The following is a 23,038-nucleotide window of genomic DNA, read 5'->3' on the forward strand; positions in this document are numbered from 1 at the left end:
CGCCACTGGTAGTCAAGGGTGTGGGTTTATGTTCATGACTGGCCAGGGGAGGTATATGACCAGCGAGGTGGCGTCGAAGTGACCAAGCGGGGAAAGGATGTCCAAAATCTGCACTTTAGAGCATCCCCTAGACTAATTGTGCGTGTTTGTTTGTGTGTGTGTCGTATATGTACATGGAAAAGTTAGGAATTAGCCCAGGTCAAGTCTTTTTATTGGCAATGCAAGACATTTTTACATAGACTAGTTTGTAAAGCAACACTGCAAAATCAATGATCTAGCTTTGATATAACGAAGCGTAAGGTACAAAGGTGTACATTCTACATCACATTGCGCAACATTGTAGCGACTCTTCGTTCGGATGTACTGAGTACACTGCGCACATCCTGCTTATATGCAGAATGCCAACCAGGAATCACGCTGAATCACAATCTTTTGTCGGGTCCGGGCTTTTTCAACAATGTTTCACACTATATACCTATCTAATTATGGTTAAAAGAAATCATAGAAAAATATCTTATTTCTTGATCACCCTTTCATTCAAAAGCAGTTTACTAACACTTGAGGAATACTATTTCGGTAAGTCTTTTTTTTTTTACCAGCGGATTGGGAGGGGGGCGCACCCCCTCCCCCCTCCCCCCCCCCCTCCCCCGCTCCGTAGTTACGCCACTGCTTTTGGGTGAAATAATTGGACAGATTTCTTGAATTCTAAAAAAAAGCAAGAAAATCTTTTCATCGCGGATATTATGATTATGTGGGATGGGGCAAACGTGTATAAGAGCTCCGTATCGTACGGATTTACAGTACGGTCGATAAATAGTAAACACTGTAGAATACTAATAGATATGTACAAAATCAGTGCTGCCAGAAACAGGGGTGCGAATTGATTTGTGTGTGTGTGTGTGTGTGTGTGTGTGTGTGTGTGTGTGTGTGTGTCCCTGGTGCAAAATATAAACAAAATTAGAAAAGAGTAATTATTTAGCGTCCGCCGTTGAGGTCGCTCGCAGACTGATTTATTCTTTTTTTTTTCTTCTTTTTTTTTTTCTTTTTTTAGGATCTGAAGGGGGGTGCGTTCGCACCCAACGCACCCCCCCTGGTGACGCCCATGAAAATCCATTGTCAATGGTCTTGAATCCGCAAGAGGCAGTTTAGTTTCCAATCTGATCGATTTTAAATCAGATCTAGACTTTACCAATGAAAATCCATTGTCAATGGTCTTGAATCCGCAAGAGGCAGCTTAGTTTCCGATCTGATCGATGTTAAATCAGATCTAGATATTGCCAATGAACTGAACTCGCATTTTGCAGCTGTCATCTGTTCGTCATTGTCCCCGCTCGGCTTGACTGCTTTGTCAGCTTTTCTTACCAGCTATAGCTTCGTCGCTACTTCCTTCCATCAATCGACAGGAGGTGTGCAAGAATGTTTGTTCTTTTTTTTTGTTCCAAGGCTTGTCATCCCAACGATCCGCCATCTCGCCTCCTGAAGGAATTTGCGTTCGAACTGTCTGAGCCTTTAACAACACTTTTCGATCTCTTGCGTGAGCCAAAGGCTCTCTTCCTGATATTAATTTTGGAAGCTGCGTCTATCTGTGCCATTCCTAAAACTGACTCTGTTACAAAGTCACAGCCAACTCTAGCCAATCTCGATAACCCCCACATTAGCTCGTATCTTGGAGGGTTTCCCTGCAGACTGGATCATGAGTACCATCCGTCGGTCAGTAGTTGATGACCGCCGTCAGTTTGGTAATCTTCATGGATCATTGTACTTGGCATGCTTGGTGAGCCTATACTTTACGTTATCCATCGTTGGCTCACCAAGTGTGGAACATTTGCTAACCTTTCCACCATAGACTTTACGAAGGCCCTTTACCATGTCAACCACACCATCGTCATCAACAAGCTGATCGACTTAGATGTTGACCACTTCACTCTTCCCTCCATCCGCAGTTTCCTCTCCATTAACAGAACGCAGTCTGTTGTACAGTATCATGGAAAAGCCTCTCAGGTACAAACCGTTACCTGTGGGGTGCCACAAGGTACTCGCCTTGGACCGATCCTGTTTGTGTGGTCCTTGTCAATGATATAACTGTGGACATCGATAGAAGTATATGGATGACTTGGCCATTATGGAGGTTTTGAGGAAAACACGTTCTGAGCTGCTGTCACACATATTGACTCCTAAGGTAATTGGTATTATACGAAGGTGTGAAAACAACGATGTTGTTCCGAATGCTGCAAAGTGCAAGGCTATGCAGATCTCGTTTCATCGACAACCCTAGTCACCAACCAGTCTCAACATCAAATCTACCACGCTATAGAAGTCGTAATTCCCTTAAGTTTCTTGGGGTCTTCTTTCAGAACCATCTCAAATGAGATGAGCAGGTATAAATAGGAAGGAAGGTATTCATTCCCGTCAAAGTAAAAGCAATCATGTAAATAATGTTTTCGCACATGGTAATGGCTGGATACCTCACTCAGCGAATAGCCATCATGACACCGCTGTTTCATAGGAGGGTCCAGTTAGCACTGTAAGTGAATCAATTTGATACATAATACGGCATATACAGACGAACCCAAAACAAAGCAAACAAAAGTGTTAAAAACGAATTGATAATAGATTCACGCCCACGGACATGCACACACACGCACACACAAACACAAGTCAAGCTACACGCTGTATACATTTTCTCCCACAAACCATATTTTGAAAAATAGTGCACTAAAATTTTTTTGTCACATTCCTGTAATTTACATACTTGAAAAACACATTCTCCTTCATGAATCCCTTATAAGCATTAAAAGTGGATGCCTTTTGATGATCAGAGAAAATGTATTAAAAGCCTTACTGCCCCTGATTCTTTTGCAATAATTACTCCTTGGTCTTGGGATGCTTGGGATACTCAAAACCCAATGATATACATTTTCTTTATGAGCAAAACATTCAGTCAGATAAGATGGAGCCATTTTATTCAGAGCTTATAGACTATAATTGGAGCAAATATTGGATACATTTAAAAACAATAGCATCCCACTTAAGAATGTAGTGTGTGGTTTGATACATGAGAATATTATTTAATCTTCAAATTGATTCGCCCTGCTCTATCTTGATGTTGTTGAATTTGTTTGTCTTTACCAGAGTCCCTTATTTATGTGCGTAATCGAGCTAATGTGGTAAAATGAAAGAATTGTATATCAATCTCACGTTTTGTTCATTGATTACATTTTTGATCCCTCGTAAATATATACGTATATATATATATATATATATATATATATAATTGTGTACATAATCATGTACGCACTTTCTTATAAACATTATCAACATGATATTCCGATTCGACTCAGCATTAACTGTGATACCTAAATACTTCATTTGATTAACTTGATAAAGTTTTCGTGCGTACACATTCGGATCTAAATATTGTGTCTATTCGTTTGTTGTTTGTTTGTTTGTTTGTTTGTTTGTTTGTGTTTAGGAGACCATGACGAGTTGAACTGCAGTGGAATTCCGACTGCAATAGTGTTTGATGAAAACATATTTTGACTGGACAATGTCCATTGCATTGAGCCAATCACCCGTGACCTTAGCCAATGACATAGGTGTGGAGTGTTGTCGTCTAAATGCTGACTGTTCCCCCTGCCTATACATATTGCATTTTACGTAGTCATACAATTGCCTGTGCACAACACGTTCCAGTACATAAAGAACTACAGGCAACACCGCTGTAATATTATCTGGTAGATTTCTATTGCCCTTTTAAACAACGGAAGTAACTTTGCTACTTTCCATCGAGAAGGCACAACTTTTTCCAGAAATTGACCTGTTGATTAGATACGTGAGAATTGGTGTAATATCTACAGCCAACAATTTAGGAATTATAGATGATATCCCATCAAGACCACTTGACTTCTCGTGTGTGTTTTTTGTTACATTTCTTCAATTCAGTTAAAACTTTAAAACTGTAATTAACTCAAACTCATTTTGAAATTACATTATCTTCACTCTCAAAAACATTGTTATGAGTGTCATGTGGGATCAATTCAGATAAATTTGACTAGTTTCAGAAAAGAAGGAATTTAATGCATTTGGAAACTGTTCATTGTATCAATGGGGCAATATGTTAGAAAATTTCTTACTGGGTAATAACCCTTTCAATGTTTTCCATGCCTGTGCTGGATTTTTGTTTTCATTTCTGGTTTGTGTTTTTACATAATAACTTTTCTTCAATTTTATTTTCTCTGCTGTTACTTTATTACTTAATTTCCTATAATTACTCATTACCTAACTGTCTTTCTCTTTCCAAGCTCTCTTCTTTGATTTATCTCGTTCTCTTATAAGTTTATGAATTCTTCCAAGTGCAACTTTGGTTTCTCACTCGTTTTCCTCTCATGGGTGTGTGCTTATTTACTATCTCCATCAACAACTCTTCCCATTTACACACCGCATCATCTAAGCCGGAGCAATCTTTCACAGTCTACCATGGTTGATTTATTAGATTGTGTTTAAAGCTGTTCACATCAGTTTTGTTAATATTTCAATATTATATAAAAGGGGATCAAATTTAAACAATTCACTTTTCCATGTCATGTATAACTCAGTGTGTTATCAGCATGTACCAACTGACTTTAGATTATTTTTTTGTTACAATATGATCTATCAAAGTTACTTATTTGTTTGTAATTCTTGTCGGTTCGCTTGCTTATATGAACCATGCTCCATAGAATACACATTATTCTTACTGGCAAATTTATCTCGAATAGAGTTGTACTTTCTATCTAATGCATCGCAATTTAGCATTGCTCGTAACTATAATGTCAGCGGTAAATCTGTCAAGAAACTGATATTTTCGTACAAATCAGAAATGTTGAACTTGGCCTTCGATGGCCTATACCAATCAGCAAAATATACATGTATTGGTTTTGATTTAGCGGAGCATAATTTGATACAAATAGCTTCTAATTGAGAGAACACATCGTGATCAATGATCAGAAACTCGACACTATTTTTCACATAGATTGCGACGACACCTCCCATTCGATCTCTGTCTTTGCCAACAATATCATATCGAGGAACAGATATTGCATTCTTAATAAAAGTACTATCATGTCTCGTTTCAATGAAAGCAAACACATCCACATCATTTTCAGTCAAAAATACACCACCTTCATCAATATTTTTCAACAAACTTATGATATCTAAACGAGCAAATTGTGAGGCCTTTTCCAGACAATAATTCGTAATTTAAATAGAGAAATGGGCTCATCAGTACATGTGTGACATTTTGATAACCTTCTTACATCTTTAGGATACATAGATTTATTTACGCAATTTTCTGTGTTGCTGAACGGTAGCATAGCAAATATGCATTTTGGGAAACGCCATTCTACGAAATATTCAAAGTGATCATTACAGAGGCTGTCTGGGGCTCCAGCACAAGAGATGTGCATCCACCTTTTACAATAGTACATATTAAAGCCTTTTGATTTAATTTGACCGATTTTTCACAACAGGGTATAGTGAAATGAGATATACAGACAAATTGTCAAACAAGGGAGACGATCAAATGCGCAGGTTTCAGGAAAGCACACACACACACACACAAACACTCACACACACTCGATATACACTGTATGTAAAGACACAGCAACTTTCGAAACAGCAACTATGTAAAGATGTCTATACAGGCAATGGTGTAAAAGGATCAGCTAAAAAAATAATAAGCGAAATAGAACCTGTCAGGTTGAGCTTGCGCAGTTTTCATTGTACTTAACCTCAGTTTGCCTGCTTCTTCTACGCTGTTTATGACTTTCCTGATAGATTTCCTATTTGTTGCAAGTATCAGCTACGAAAATCCGACCAACTTGTGACCAGGCTGCAGTTACTTTTGGTGACGATCTCTCTTCCCCGAGTATCTCGTAGTTGGATGCGGTCGTCTCCTGCGATGGATATCCCGGCACCTCACTACCACTGTAATGGTCTGTCTCGCTCGATAAGTCGCAAACTTCACGATGATCGGATGGTGACGTTCCTTTCTGCGTTTGCCGTCCGATGCGATTGCAGCCCATGATGTAGGTTTTGAAGCGACGCTTTGGGTTAAATTTGATGTTGAAACTCCAGTTGTCGAATCCGTCCTTTGCATGGGTCCGATACGGTGGCTGCGGTCAATGTCTTCGACGTGAGAGTCAACGCCAAACTCTTCCTTCGACAAATGGAGCATGATTTCATTGGTGTTTTCTTCCTTGTTTTCCGGGATTCCAAACAATCATTGTAGACAGTTCCTCCTCGAGTGTTGCTCAGCTTTCTTTACTCTTACTCTCTGTTGAAGTCTAGTCGTGTTTCCGCTTGACTTTCAAGACGTTTCTCAAGAATCTTGATTTATTTTTCTTTTCTTTTTTTCGTTCTCGATCTCGAGTGCGGCGATTTTAGATTCGTTCACCTCAATTCCTCACCTTCAATTCCTGCAGTTCCTCTCTAATAGCTTTCTTACTGCTTTCTTAATTGTCTCCACGAATTCCTTGTTGCCAATGATGTCTGATAATTTCAGGCAGGAGCTGCAAGCTGATTCACAGTCTCGTTTCTCGTTGTGATTGCCATGCCTGCTTTCCAGTGCACGAATTCCGCGCCAATTTCTTTTCAGAAGCAACACGTCCTTGTCAGCCATTTACACTACCTTACATGCTTAACAGGATGTAACATATATATGTTTTTCTACAGAAATGATATGTTAAACGCTTAACAGCATATTTCTGCTAGTACAGGCTACATAGCGACCTATGTGATCCGAATTACAGTTCTAAAATGTATGCTACAATACATACAGCCTGTACTTTTAAAGCCAATTTTCTGGCGACTCTGCTGCCGTCAGATTCGTTGTAATTTTACAGTATTTATCATTATTTTTTTGTACAGTGCAGATAGGTGCAGCACACAATAGTATGGATTACGGCAAGCAAAAAATGGGGTGAGCTATATTGTATGGCTTTCTAACCTTTTCACGCTTTGACAGTCACGAAGGTGCTGTTAAGTTTGTCTTCAGTGGTTTGGAAAGCAAGATTTACCCATCACCGGCCCGGTAGTATGAAACAGCGATCCGAGTGTTGCTTCCTGCCGTTGTCAATGCCGTGTTACTTTAGGAACTGTAGTTTCAAACATTCATCACAAAAACAAGTTTCTGTTCGCTCCTAGGAGGTCCATAAATGAAACGCCATGCACGAAACAATGTGGAAGCTCACAACGTGAAAATAGAATCTACGGCAAAGTCAAAAAGTCGAAATTTCCGTCACCGTTTTTTTTTTTTTTTTAATTATCATTCACCGTTCCTTCACCGTGCGAAATGGGTTTGAATAAGATAGTGTACAACGAACGCGTGAGTTTTGTACGATCTTTAATCAGACAGCGTTTGTTGCGTGATCACCCATGCTTCAATTTGAAGACTGTATCTGCTCACCAACCTACCCAGGAATGGTGTTACTACTAGTGATCTGGTCACCATCTACAACCTGTTCATCAGACCAACTATGGATTTTGATTCACATGTCTGGGGCTCAGAGATTACAAGTGACCACTCTTCTATCATTGAACGAGTTCAGAGAAGAGCTCTCAGGATTTTCACCTACCCGGACACTAGAACTTACAATGAAGTGCAGTCTGACCTATAGGTGGCTCTTCTCTTAACCCATTAGTCATTGAAACGCCAAATAGTCTTATGCTTTAAAGCTCCTGTCCCACTTTGCTAGATAGGCCCAGTGTACAAGAAACAGGCAATGTTTTGCTCACTCGTTGTTCAAATCGCCAATCCGATGGACAAAGTGTAAAGGTTTTGTTTTGGAGGAGCGGACATGCACGGTCTAGGGACCGAACAAAACACATCTGGGGCTATTGTGTACAGGACAGTGGAACGTGCGCAAACGTATGAGAAATGAATATGAACCGCATGCCCACAGGACAAAACGTACGAGGAACAATAATGGGTGATGCATGAGACGCACATCGAATGTCAGAAAACGCAGGCGTTTGATGTGCTGTACAAAGCCGTTCCATCCGTTCCATCTCTTGCAGCAACGGACTCTGCAGGATGCCAAGCGGATGGAAAAGCACGCAAAACGACAAAGTACAGTATACATATACAGGAAAAATGTACAACTATCGGATAAGGGTCAGATCTAGCTATCCGTTTTTGGCGAGAAAAAAAACAACTTTGTGCATGCACAAAGTTTTGTGGCCCATTTTAACCCTTTGAAACCCGTTGTAACAGATGCCAAAGATCGACACTCTTTTCTCATTCGTTTACCTTATCCTGCAAAGTGTGTCAGGGGCATTGCGATGTTTTTTTTGTGTTTTCATATAGAATTTGTAATTATGTAATTTGAAAAAGGTCAAAGGTCAACAATGTATATCAGGATTACCTCTGTGACACACTATTCTCTTTGTATAAGTCTTATTCTTAGGCTTTCAAATAAACATAACTTATAATATATCATAGACAAAAATAAACATACAGTGAGCTAATAAATATCATTTAGAGCAATTATATTACTGTACCTTCCAGTGAACCATACGCCATTAGTACAGAATCTTCAGTGGCTGAAAGGTTGAAGAAAGACCAGCTTTTTTTCTCAGATTTTTTTTTTCTCAGATCAGAGTCACTTCTCAAATCGATGGTACATCGACACCACCTGCCTGAGTACAGGGCTAGTGATTGTAGTCGTACCCTTCGAAATGCATCGCTCCTCTCCTTGCTTAGAATTAGAACCGAGAGATATAGGATATCAACTAGCCTATCTTTCATAGGGCTTTTGAATAATAGGTAGCACCCCCCCCCCCCCCATACAGATTTTGGCAGAATTATATCACAGTTTCCACAATCTTGTATATTGATCGTTACCATAATTACTTTTTGTTTGTTTAAATAAGCATAAATTGTATTGTCACATTAGTTTAAGTATATTTGTATTTTTGCGTGCAATTTTGCAATTTAGATTATTTCAGGAATGGTTGTGTAGTATTTCCAGAACTTACATTGCGTTGTCATGATTCATACTATTTAGATTTATAGTGATTAATAGGGACTTATACATTTTTGGAACTCATTTTTGTGGTATCAGGTACATACAAATTTTCTTTCCACCCATATTCTATTTTTAATCTCTTAACTGACTTTATCTTTTTGTTCCACAATGTTTTCATATCCCTACCCTGCCTTTTTACCCCTGTCTCTTGGTTGTGGAACACATTAGAGTACCCCCAACAACATGCAGTAATGAGTACTACTACATGATTTCATTGTCTGTTTGTGTGTGTGCGTGTGTGTGTGTGTCTGTGTGTCTGTGTCTGTGTCTGTGTCTGTGTGCAATATACTATCATGGCTTATGCTTGTAGTCATGCAAGTTATTCTTTTTTTTTTTCCTTTTACCACAATTTGAAAAATTCTTTTCTTTAAAATATTTCCCTCTCATGCTTGCTTGGAAACTGCAACTGTACCGTATGTCGCCCCCCCCCCCCAAAAAAAAATGGTATGTGTATATATATATATATATATATATATATGTGTGTGTGTGTGTGTGTGTGTGTGTGTGTGTGTGTATCTGTATGTAATTTATATTGCTATAATGAACGGGACCCTCTACAACGATGACTTTAAAAATAGTGAATAAATCCAAATATACTAGTAGTCAGATAGTTTAAGGGTATGAAATTATAACTTATTACCCACATCAGATAAACAAATGCGATTTGGTTCAGTGGTCAAAGATTTTCGTAGAACATGTCAGGAATCCCTTCCCTCCAAATTCTGTCCATTGTGTCCACACATTAATCTGCAGTTCTAAGAGCATGCAAGTGCTAAACCTGAAAAATAAGACCCGTGACATATACTTTACCACAATTCACATTTCTCTGTGACCACTTGACCTAATTGAATAGGATTTCTGCGAAATACAGCTATAAGATGTCATATTTTAAGACCCTGAAATAGCATTCAGACAGACTCATCACCTTGGAAATTATCAATTGCGAAAATCCGATTGTGTGTGTGTGGTTTTTTTTTCGGGGGGGGGGTGGTGTTACGGCACATTTTGGTATAAATTGCACATTTTGGTTAAGATCACTGACACTGAGCCCACTTTTGCTTGTTACCAGTTGTGTTAATGTTTCCATCTACCTGTTTCTTATTTTTTCTTCTCCGAACTCTCTCCTTGGATCTCGAACATGTTCCGGCCACTCAAAATTACGTTGTACATGAACATTTGTATTACAAATGATCAATTGATATTACTCATTGATGCATATATGGATAGATCACTCATACTGTGGTACATGCCTGTGGAAGCCGCTGGAATTTCTGATACTTGTATTATTTTATACAGTGCATTCCCTCTGTTTAACCAATAAGTTTTTAGCGAAGTTCCTGTTGCTGTGCAGTGGAATTTCAGGTCTCATGCGGGGTCGTCTCATTTAGTTTTGTAACTTTGTGCAATATATATATATATATATATATATATATATATATATATTATATGATATGATATATGATATATTATAATTCTTCCTTAGATGACAGAGGCGTACGATACGTGTATCAGCATCATCCCACTATATATGATATATGATATAAATACCTATATACATGATATACGTATGTGATATTATATACATATGTATATGATTATGTCTCTCCCTCCATATATATATATATATATATATATATATATATATATATATATATATATGTTGTCCTAGCTCACACCGTGGATCATTAAGCTCAATCGTGCGTGTTACCAGTTATCCTTCTACCCTTTTTTCTCATTTTTCTTCTCTGAACTCCTTCTCTTTTTGTTCCCATTTCCCTCCAATAATTGATTTTCTCTTCCTTCCCTCTCTTCCTCTCTCTCTCTCCTCTCTTTTCCTCCTTGGATGTGGAACACAATAGAACAACACTTACATAATGTTGTAAGTTTTGCATGAAGCCGTGTATTATGAATAATCAATTTATATTACTCGTGATGCATATTCATACGAATACAGTCTGCATATCACGCGGTATGTGGTGCGTGCTCCTGTTGCTGAGGAGTGAAATTTCAAGTATCAGGCTTGTTATTCACAATTGATGTCAATCTCAACATATTTCCAGGATGAAATTGAAATCTATTTGAAGGGTGCAATTGACTGAGGGACTTACCATCAATTCAAATTAATGATAAATCTGTATAAGACAGGGTCCGGGGCATATTTCGTGATGTTCAACTTTAACTGCTTTGCTGAAAATGGAAATTGACTTCTCCTTTGGTTAGCAGAGGCTGTCTTTATCAGAAACCAGTACATGGATTGTAGTTACTGAGGGACCATGCCAAAAATGCCACATGTTCTTTTTAACGTTTGTCTATTCTATCACCAGCCTACACTGTGCTTTATGAGTTTTTTTTTTTTTTATTTATTTGTCCAATCAGATTATCACCAAATTTGGCATGGAGCCGGGTACACTGTATTATAAATCTTAATTCATATTATTTGTGATGCATATCCATACAAATACAGTTCGTATTATCACTCAGTATAGCACTGTACAAAGGCTGCCATTCCAGCAATATAGGAATCTTTGTGTGCAAGACTTACTCGCATGGAACGTGTTCGGAGCCGTCGAACGCATGATTCTTTTGTGCAGCCACTTTTTTCATACAATATTGTACTCTACTCTTCATTATTCTTCCCTAGCTCTCTCTCTCTCTCTCTCTCTCTCTATATATATATATATATATATACCTATATATATATATACATATATATATATACATATATATATATATATATATATATATATATATGTATATATATCGGGACTTCTCTTCCTTGCTCTTCGTTTTTCTCTCTGCTTTTCTTTTATCTCTTTCTCTCTCCCTCTTTGCATGGATAACCAAGACATAACTTGTCCTATTGTACACAGAATCTTAAGAGCAATTTTTTGCACAATATTTGTATTGCTCTTTATACTTATCTTGGTTTTTTTTTATTGAATTTATCCCTCTCCATTTCTCTCTCTCTCTCTCTCTCTCTTTCTCTACACACACAGTTTTCCTATGTTTCTATGTTTTTCATTCTAAAGTCTCCTTTTAATAGACGCTTATCTTTAAAGTAATTTTCAAAGTGTTTTTGATGTGATATTTAATTGTATATATATTTGATATAAATGCTTTACAATTTTGCAATGCTGTCGTGAATTCCATTTTAATTTCATTTTTGGGTTAATCTTAGCAAAAGCTCACACTTTTAGTCTTCTTACTTTTTGATGAGTGACAATAAAAACCGAATTGAATTTAAAAAAGATGTTCACCTATTTTAGCTTAGAGTGAAGATAGTTTCAGACACCTGGCCCATATTGTTTAAATGTTTTAGGGCTTGATGAGTCTAGGGTTTCTAAGATGATAATCAGCCGTCTGACGTGTTGGATATGAATTAACTGCGGCTTTGTTAATGGAAAAAAAGAATCACACTTTATATATATAATATAATAGCACAAACATACATATATGTATATATATATATATATATATATATATATATATATTCATCAGTATGAAAAATCTGATTATATTATAATGTATCATTAAATTTCAATGCTTTAGGTTTCTGAAGTAAGAGTTTAGAAGGGAATAAATAACGGGAGTTTGTGGGTCCCACCTTTTATATATTAGGATTGCTCTGTTTTGAATATCTCGGCCATTTCAAAACCAATTTTTATCAAACAAATGTTGAAACCCTCTCGGAATTACATTCTCTGTCATATTTCATAAGAGTTTTCTCATTATCTCACACACACAAAACAACAACAACAACAACAACCCAGAAACCTGAAGTTAGGTCTTAACCAAAACTATACGATCCCTTTAAAGGTACTGTCTACCATTGGGAGCACTAACTTTAAAATGTTCGAGTTATCACATTTGCTGCATGTGAGTAGGTCAGTTGGACCACAAAACATCTCTTCATATGAAAATTTTGCATAGCCTAAAATATAAGGAGAAATCATTATTTTTCTCACTAAACCATAACTGTACATGGTTTTAGTCTGGTAACAATTTTGTTATAACTATTGTTCACATTTTGTATATTCAACAATATTTAACATTGATTATAATGATCAAAATTTTTACTTTGGTTGTTTCTATCCCTAACTCACATTTCAGCACTATTTTGAAGCACTAAAGCTCGGTTTTTGTTTCACCTGTAAATGGTAAATAATGCCATTAACTTTATTACATTATAAGCCAGTGTGAAACTCTTCTCAGTTTCTATATTTAACTTAACGAGTTGACGAGAAAACAATATTTTATGATAGTATGCGTAAAAATGGAGAACATATAAAAATCATGCGAACTGAAATCATCATTCTGATTTGGCCAGTAAATCAGGACGAATAATTTACATTGCCCGATTTCTCCATTTTCTTACATGAATTTCAGTATTGTGAAGATGTTACTGTATATGAGTCTACAAAACATGAAAATACTTCTTTTAAAAAAGTCATGTTCAACATGTTCAATTAAAAAATAATGCAAGTTCTAGCATCTTTTAGAAATGAACTGTTCGAATGGTTGTAATAGTATCATGTATTTACAAAACAGATAATGTTCAATCTAGTTTGTGATGGTGGTTAATAGTGTTTATTGCTGAAGATTCCTCTTACAAGCACAATGTTCTGTTTATGTTACAAGATGAGTCTTGAGTAACTTTAAATTCAAATTCAAACTTTGTTTTCACTTTTTTCGACAGAATGTATAAGAAACAATATGATAAATTTGACATGCGAGTCATTGATAATGCCTCACTCTTGCCTCACTCTTGTGAAAATAAGTTTGGGTTTTTTTATATTCGCGTTACAAACACCTTCAGCATCAGTTTACTCATTATTTCTTAAACTATATATATGTTTATATATATACATATATGAATGTATAATATATTTATATATTATATATATATATATGTATATATATATATATATATATATATATATATATATATATATATGCATTGGACAAAGAACGTGTATAGGCCTTCTATCGTCAGTGTATTGCAGAAGTCACTTTTCTCTTTCCTTTTTTATATTCTCCTATCTGGAAGATACCTCTCCGAACGTTTTTATTTGCATCATGATAACTATAATTATATTATAGACTTTCATTATTTTGTCACGTGGAACAATAATTCAACTCACTGTCCACATGCTATTAAACCAACTGACTAATAATGTGTGTCCTTCTTATCTCTCCGCCAAGCTGATGCTATATTATGCACACATACTCTTCGTTATCATACTTGCTGCTCAATCATCAAGTTTCCTGGAATATACCTGTTTCTTTTGTTCCTTGAATACAGTGAATAAGCTATCCTGTCCCTTAGTTGTTGTTTTTTTTTCTTCAAAATTAACGTTAAAGCGAGAGGTGTGATTTACCTCACGTTTGCCCCGCCATAAAGAGTGTTCTTGCATCAATACATTGGCATCAGCTTGTTATAGACCATTTGTATTGACTGTTTGTATCCTAATAGAATTTTGATATTAATCCGTATGCCTTATTTATCGTTTCATATATCAATATTTCGTGGAGACATGGGAAGATACTGTAAATCCAATGATTAATGTGTTTACCAATAGACAAATGTCCATATTTGAATGAAAGATTATACGCTCAGACGTTTGTCAGACGAAGTCAAGTTCAGTTTATTTGTGTAACTTTTTCACGAATACAATAAAAACGAAAACGACATTATACTAAAGATTGCGGATGATTTGAACTTTCTTTAAAAATTACTAACACAATGAATCATGTAGAGACAAGGTGCAATAAGTCATTGCATGCTCTCTTTCATATCAAAGCTGAGAGCTGTTGCAGGGGCCGTCACAATAAACACAGATAATAATGCTTTGTTATGAACAACCCATTTAAGATGAAGCCAAAGAGATTTTATAGGCCAATACAATTGCTTAGGATCATGCCATGGATCCTCGAGAAGATTTCTAAGTAGTTGACTGCCGCAGCTGTGCAGGTTTAATGTGCGTGGCTGCCATGGCAATCAAGGTTTCAAATATGTAAGACAGTTATAAAAGCACATTGTTGTGTGTTTGTCTGAGGTTACTACGACTCTTAACGTAATACTGTTATTGTTTTTTTAATGAATAAAGATACATTAAAGTATGAATTGCAGCAAACTTACGCCCCGTCCACTCGCAAGAACCATCCCGCTCGCTACCCCGACAAACTTCCACGTAACAAAAGATTCCACTATTTATGTTCTTTATAGTTTTGAGAAACATCATTAGAGGCACGAGACAACTCCCATTCACGAATTGCACATGGCGAGCAAGACTTTAGAAAGTACAGCGATAATCATTTAGTCTGAGATCATGAGATAGGAAACAATTCAGGATAACATTGAAAAAAAAAATATTCAGTAAACATAGTTTGCAATTTATAGAAAATGAGCGTTCCTCCTCTTAAAAACGAGGATTACACGGGTAAATGTAACAAGCGCAATGGATTCCATTTTCAAAATACCATTAATGTATGCACAAATTAGCTTTATTCTTATTTCATAGAAGCATGCGGAGTAATGAAAGTGGAAAGGTATATTGGTGCTCGCACGGGCCGTCTTCCGAATGACCTTCGTATTCTTTTACTCCCCCCCCCCCCAAAAAAAAAGAAAAGAAAACCGGAAAGAAATAAGTTTGACCTGTAGATAATACTGCACAATCAGATCAAGGAAAATAAACACTGAGCACGTTTGTGACAAACATGCCCTTTTATTTCTTTGCCAGTTATGTGAAAATGTCATCTTAAATTGTCAAGACGTAGTCTGGATCTATCTTGGGAGAACCAGGCATTATGGCGGAGGCTATACCAGTCGCCGTATTAGCGATATTTCTAGTTTTCTTATGTGTGTGTGTGTGTAATTACACACACACACACACACACACACACACACACACACACACACACACACACACATATATATATATATATATATATATATATATATATATATATATATTATAGTTGGATATGGCTCTATATTGCCTATGATGATTTGCATAATCATTGGCTTTAATGGGTAGGCAGCCTTTTGATAAGTACACCAATAAACATTGACAAATGTGGATTGAGTGAATGCAGCAACATTAGTAGAACACATTAGTGAAAGTTTGGGGAAAATCGGAAAATCGGTTTAAAAGTTATACATTTTTGAAATTTCTGCCCCGTCACTGCTGGATGAGAAGGCTGCTACAGTGTATGATGTCCGATGCACAGAACGATAAGCAAAATATAAAGAAAATTGCAAGAAATCTTATCTTTTTTTTAAAGTGCACATTTCCTCGACTTGTCACTGACGTATGTTAAGGGTAATATTCCCCTGCTTTCTCGAAGAGGCAAGTCAATTGCTCTCTTATTATGTGAGAAAATTGAAGATACGATTATTTTCTTTATATAAAGGCTTTATTTTCTTTGTATCGTTCTACACATGTGAGATCACAAGCTGTAGCAGTCTTCTTTGATAGAGCAGAAACTACACAAAAAAAAATCAGAATTTTCGAACGGATTGTTCGATTTTCTTCAAACTCTTACGGCTGTGTTAACTTGCTGCATCCACTCAATCCCCATGTTTATGAAGGTGAACTTGTCCTTTAAGTTACATTGATTGATACGGTACACGATTACCTACTTATTGTTGTGTGTTTTTCCCCGTGAAAGGCCTACAATGTCAAGAAACACTACTTTGGAAAACCGTTATTTCCTGAAAAAGTCACTTTCACTTTCTTCTTGAAAAAGATTAGGCCTATATATTGGTCTCCTCATGCCGTCATCAGCAAAATCTATGTCGCCCACTACTCGTCACATTCTTGATTAAGTCTATGTCTATTTTGATGTAGGTCTACTTGGTATAAAAAAAGGGGGAGACAACTGAAGTTACAGCCCACGCAAGAAATTATTCACTATATACCATTGTCACTATCGGTGCCCCTGGCACTGTTGGTGAGTTCTTGAAACATTACCACTATTGTTAGCTTCTGTGCGGCCTTGACATGTTAGGCTACCAGTGAATTCGATAATTACGCCATTCGTCCGTACGCCACAAGGAGGAATGTATAGCTTTATTTTTGTTTTATGTTCGCTTGTTTTTGGTTTTTGTTTTGTTTTTGGCATCATACATGCATGTATTGACGTGTGCCAAAGGTGGCACATAAAATTATTGTTTGATCATAAAATGCCTGAAGTTATGATGCGAATGCAATATTCAATACCATCAGTAGAAATCGTGGAAAGGAATTCACATGACCGGTAGTGAATATCAGGGAGCTATTTTCAAGTCAATATCTGGCTTTGGCAAAATAATTTGAACAAAAAAAGGGGAGGGGGAGGTACTACAAAAAAATTATCAATCAGACCTCATTTGAATGCGACACTCTTACGCATGTGTCTTCATTTACTTGTATTACTTGTACTTTTAGAGAGTTTATTTAGTGGAATCTGTTCCGTATCTTCATCCTCTTTCCATGGTAGTATCTGCAACATGCTGAAAAGAAAAATGGAGAATCAATTCGTGGATAAGTTTAATCAATAGAATAACAGGCAGGTGATAGGTTGTGTAGTCTTGAAGCTGGCATAGCACGACATATTGTATTGAATGCATTAGTTTTGGAACTTTTCCTATGCCATTAATTGGCTATATTATGTTCCATGATTTTAAGAGATTTTGTTATGACAGCTAAACTTGCAACATGTCAACGTGTTCTGTTTTCTGGGTTTTGTGCTGTTATTGTGGTTGTTGTCGTTATTGTTTTGTGTGGCCGCGTGTATATCTTCTCTTTTGGTCACATTTTCCTGGCGTGCACGGCCAAGTAGTGTCTGTGCCATAAATTTGCTATGTTATTATGTTTATGTTTGCATTCTAAATCATACTAAGTATTGTTTATACTGTGTTATCAGCATCATATGTCAATGAGCAAATGTACAATGCTATATATAGATGAATTTAATATGAATATATTTTATTGGTATAATGAATTGGTGCTGTTGTTGTTTTGTTTCCAGTGTTCCACGTCTTACAAGCTTGATTTTTAGTGGAACACTGTTTTCCGTTGTTATGATTACTTACTTTTTTGGTTACCATGATAAAGTGTACATTGTTTCTTTTTTATGACATCATTCGTGCATATACTTTATATTGTATTCGAAAAAAAAAAAACCTGTCCTTATCAGATGAATGAAGGACAAATCGACAACTTGAATCTGAATCTTGAATTTGAATCATATTTTGAAACTACTGAATAGAAGAAAAAAAACCGTGAACTGTGTATTTATAAGCCTTTTCGTAGCAATACCTATTGATAATAGAAACAATCAATCCGAACAGAGGATAGTATATATAATTTTGATGCCCGTTTTTCCCCACTTTTGAAGTACACATATCAGTTCATTTCAAATCAGGCCATTGCTGATACAAAATCCCGAGGGAAAATCCCAGTAAAGCAACAAAAAAAAAAGGAAAAAAAGTAGGAAACTGAAAGGTATTTAGGCCTACTTGTGTAGTAAGAAGGAAGCACCTACACCTTAGAATGCCCTTGAAAATTTGTATATCAGAATGTATGCACTTTACCAGTTTAAGAAGATTGGAATAATGAGAATGCCAGCAGCGACGTAAAAGGTGATCTGAGCAAGGCCCAACTTCACGGTGTAGATGAACTGTCCGTTTAGAAACAACGAGGAGCAGACGGCAGAAAGAGACCGTGCAACTGTCAGCATGGCAAACGCCGCACCTATCAAACAGCAATCAAGCTGTTAGCAAAGGCATATATCATTGTTATAAAGGACCAGCAAATTTTTAATCTTGTACTTTTGAATTTTAACGATAAGCGAACGTGAAGAAATTAACCTCAGAGGATATATGTGGCAGGATAAGTTCCGTCGACGTCATCGTCAGGTTACAGTGGAATGGATACCAAGTATTACCATAGAATCTATGAAAAAGGTACACTCCTTCAATTTACATTCCTTCTTATGTAATTAAATTACAGTGGTCATCTCATCATGACGTATAAAACTTTACATTGGAAAAACACATGGACATAACGAAAAAAAAAGAAGACTTTATTAAATGTTCAATATTTAATAAAGTCTTCTTTTTTTAATTATTAATATTAGTAGTGTAGTGTTAATTTGTTGACTAGAGCCAGTAACTTTATCACATTTTGGGATTGCATAATTGATGAACTTTTTGAATAAATCGAGGGTTACTGGTTACTGACTTTGCAATTGCTGATAGTTCAATCTTCCGCGGAATAAATGTCAGTGAAAGTGTTATTGTTAAGGAGCAAATGTCGTATCTTTGGGGCATATTTCGGCGGAGGTAACGTGTCAGCCGAGCAGTTGTCAATGGAGCAATATCAATGTTACCGGAGCAACGAACGCTGGCGAAGCTATGCATATTTTTGCCTGTGGAGCATTATGTCGCGGAGCAATTATTTTCGGCGGAGATAAAGTTGGTTGAGTATAATTACATATGTCGTAACTTTTGGAGCATTTCAGCTTGCTATGTCTCCTGCACGACATTTACAAATTAATTAATCATGATATATGGGCCATATATGCGTGAATTTTGAGATCATTCAAAAGTACAATATAATTATGTACATACCCTGCTCTTTCACGCTGACTTGTTTAGAGATGATATTCTTACAAATAGGCTGTGGAATGGTCCGGAGAATACCCACAGCAGTAGCTAACATAAATGGAAAGAAAATGCAAAAGACGTGATTCACCTCTAATCATATAATAGCAACTTCTATCTCCCCGTCTGCCAGCCCATTTTCTCCCAATAATAACATAAAAAAGTAATAACGTAAGCACAGACAAAATAGTATTGTTTCATGACACGCATAATTGAAATTATTAAGCTTGAAAAGACTGCCCCCTAACAAAAATATTCTTGTTTTTCACAATACTAGTAGTGTCTTCATAGACGAGGAGAATGTGCAATGAGTAACTTAAAGGGATGGTATAGTATTGGTTGAAGTGAGAATTCAGCTTTAAACTTTTTATACTTAATATACTTAGAAATGACTTTATGAAATACGAAAGAGCATGGGATGGAATCCTAAGAGGTATTCAAAGTTTATCTGATGAAAATCGGTTTTCAAATGGCTGAGATTTAGAAAAAAAGAAAAAAAAAGAGGGGGTCCTAATAAAAGGTGGGTCCCACCTTTTATTAAGATCGCTTTGTTTTGGAATGATTATCTCAGCCATTTCAAAACCAATTCTGGTCAATAAACGTTGAATTCCTCAAAGAATTATAACATCTCTTTCAATATGTCACAAAAGGTTTCTCATTATCTCAACAACAACAAAAATCGTCATCAAAAAAAAAAACAAAAAACGGTGGAAACCTTAAGTCCCATCTCCACCGAAACTGTACAATTCCTTTAAGATTACTGAGTTTGAAGAGACTGGCCCCATCTCCAGGTCTGTGTTACAGTCAGATGCAGTATTAAAGGAGACCTCCCGATGATTTTCACATTTTTACATCAGACAATGATAAATTACTTCATTGCAACTGATTGACAAATTGCCCTACATCGACGTAAATAACTTATACTGGAAAAAAAAAAGGAAAAGAGTACTGAGTACAGAGTTTCAGACTTTGGGAAGAGGAATAAAAATGTTTTCTAAATTTGTAATAAATTGCAATGAACAAGGATGATGACATGGCAGCCTCACCATAGGAATGCATAAATTGGAGCTCAAGGAAACAACAAAAGAGGAAGGCATGTATATACACTCTACACAGGTGAACTTGTCAATCATGCGGTATTGTAATGGAATTAAACTGCTACATTTCTCAAAACGTGAGGCTCCTATGTCATCAACACTGTTCAGTTTAATTTGGCAAAGATCTTTCAGAGTATTGGTTTCTCTGCTCAAAGACCGCAAGAAAATTCCATAAATCTATACATTGAGCTGTCGATCTATATGTACTACATGATGTGAAATAATGAAATCGTCTGGAATGCCCTTTTAACCTTTTCTTTGTATGCCAGGATCACGTTTCGACAACCTACCCAAACAGATATGAACGTATAGCAAACACCATTGTTAGAAAGCGAAAGAATATCAAGCCGAGCTGGGGTGAAGGCTGAGGTGTGAATTTTCTTCAACTTGTCTCCCTTTAAGCCCCACTCACATAATGCTCTGCGTCCGGCGTTACGTCCAAAAAAGTCATTTTTTTTTTCTGCGGACTCCCGCGGATCCTTTGCCGTCACCAGAAAATTTTTACAAAACAACTCGTCTCCCTTCAACTTGTCTCCCTTTAAGCCCCACTCACATAATGCTCTGCGTCCGGCGTTACGTCCAAAAAAGTCATTTTTTTTTCTGCGGACTCCCGCGGATCCTTTGCCGTCACCAGAAAATTTTTACAAAACATACGGGGAAAATGCGGGCGATACGGACAAATACGACCAGATGCGAATACTTGCGTTCACTTGCGGATATTTTTACGAATTGGCACATAATAGTTCTGAACACTTGCCGAGAGTTGCGGATATTTTCGGATAGTTACGGATAGTTACACTTTGTTATAAATAATTATGGACAATATGGTTTTCTGTGACGATCCCTGCTAAGTCAGTTTATGACAGCAAGGTTATCACATATTGGACTGTCTTACATTGTACACTGGGGAAAACTGAAATTGAATTACGTACAAATTGTGAAAAAATCGTAACCCTTTAATTTCCTGAACAGCAATAAAAGATACATGAAATGTTTAACTTGAATTTTGAATTTTATTTATGCAACTCAAATATGAATAAACGTCATAAATGTAAATAATACAGAACATAATTATACGACAAAATAGAATACAATATACATCGACAAGTTAAACATTAGAGTAAGAAAATATTACTTACAGTCATGGAATAGACAAACTGTGGTTACGCTGTCGTTGCGCAGCGATATTCATGACTTTTAATATTGGGTAATGTTAAGGAGATTTTTAGAATAAAGCAATGTTTATCAAATTTCCAGAAAAAAAGACATCAAGACTTTCAAACACCCCTCCCACACCAAAGTGCAATATATACATATATATATATATATAATGTAATACTCATTCCATGGAGCGTAAAGTGGGTAATAGAGAAATACTAAATTCGTTCTCATTTTATAGTTATCGCGGTCACACACCTTCCCCGGCCAGAAAAGTGAATAAAATGCTGCCACCCCATCCCCTACCCAAAATATTGCCTTTTTCGAAAAATATACCTTCAAAGATTGCAAGAAAAAAAAATCAGCACCAAGGGAAAAGGAAAAAGGAAAAGGAGAAAGGAGAAAGGTGCAACACGTGTATCATCTAAATAACGCCCCTCTTGAGTCTGTTGAATCCGTGAAGTACTTGGGTGTAACCATCACTTCTTATTTGAAGTGGACTCAACACATCAACAATACTGTCAATAAAGCAAATAACGTGCTTGCATTTCTAAGACGCAATCTTCGCATAAAATCTTCTGATGTTAAAGCCACAGCTTACAAAACGTTGGTTCGACCAATTGTTGAGTATGCTTCCACAGTTTGGGATCCATCTACCAAGAACCTAATCCACCAAGTGGAAATGGTCCAGAGAAGAGCTGCGCGATTCACTTTAAATCGCTATCATAACACCTCGAGTGTCACCAAAATGCTACAAGAACTTAATTGGACCACTCTGGAACAGCGCAGAGAAAATGACAGGCTAATTATGATGTACAAAATACACAATAATCTTACACCTCTTTCAGCACAGGACTATATCATCAAACAGGCTACTCAGTTGACGAGAGCCTCGCAACCACACTCCTATCAGGTACCATATTCGAGAACAGAATCGCATCGCCATTCGTTCTTTCCAAGAACTGTAAGGAACTGGAATTCCCTGTCGTCAGAAATTGTTTCAGCGCCATCTGTGGGATCATTTCTAACGGTTGATCACAGTGGCTAGTTATTTTCGTCATATTTTCCAT

The 23,038-nt window shown here is 36.7% G+C and overlaps 1 protein-coding gene across 1 annotated transcript in view; it reads right to left on the reverse strand.

Moving 5' to 3' along the window:
• The window catches only part of LOC139721404 (cystine/glutamate transporter-like), a 49,245-nt gene that overhangs the window by 19,747 nt on the left and 6,460 nt on the right, over window positions 1-23,038 (reverse strand). The window contains exon 2 of the mRNA XM_071632720.1: window positions 18,643-18,802. Coding sequence (XP_071488821.1) covers window positions 18,643-18,802 — 160 coding nt within the window. The remainder of the gene's footprint in view (window positions 1-18,642; window positions 18,803-23,038) is intronic.

The sequence above is a fragment of the Diadema antillarum genome, unplaced genomic scaffold (assembly GCF_040938485.1).
Source record: "Diadema antillarum isolate AM-2024a unplaced genomic scaffold, OU_Dant_1.0 scf00000143, whole genome shotgun sequence".
NCBI lineage: Eukaryota > Metazoa > Echinodermata > Echinoidea > Diadematoida > Diadematidae > Diadema > Diadema antillarum.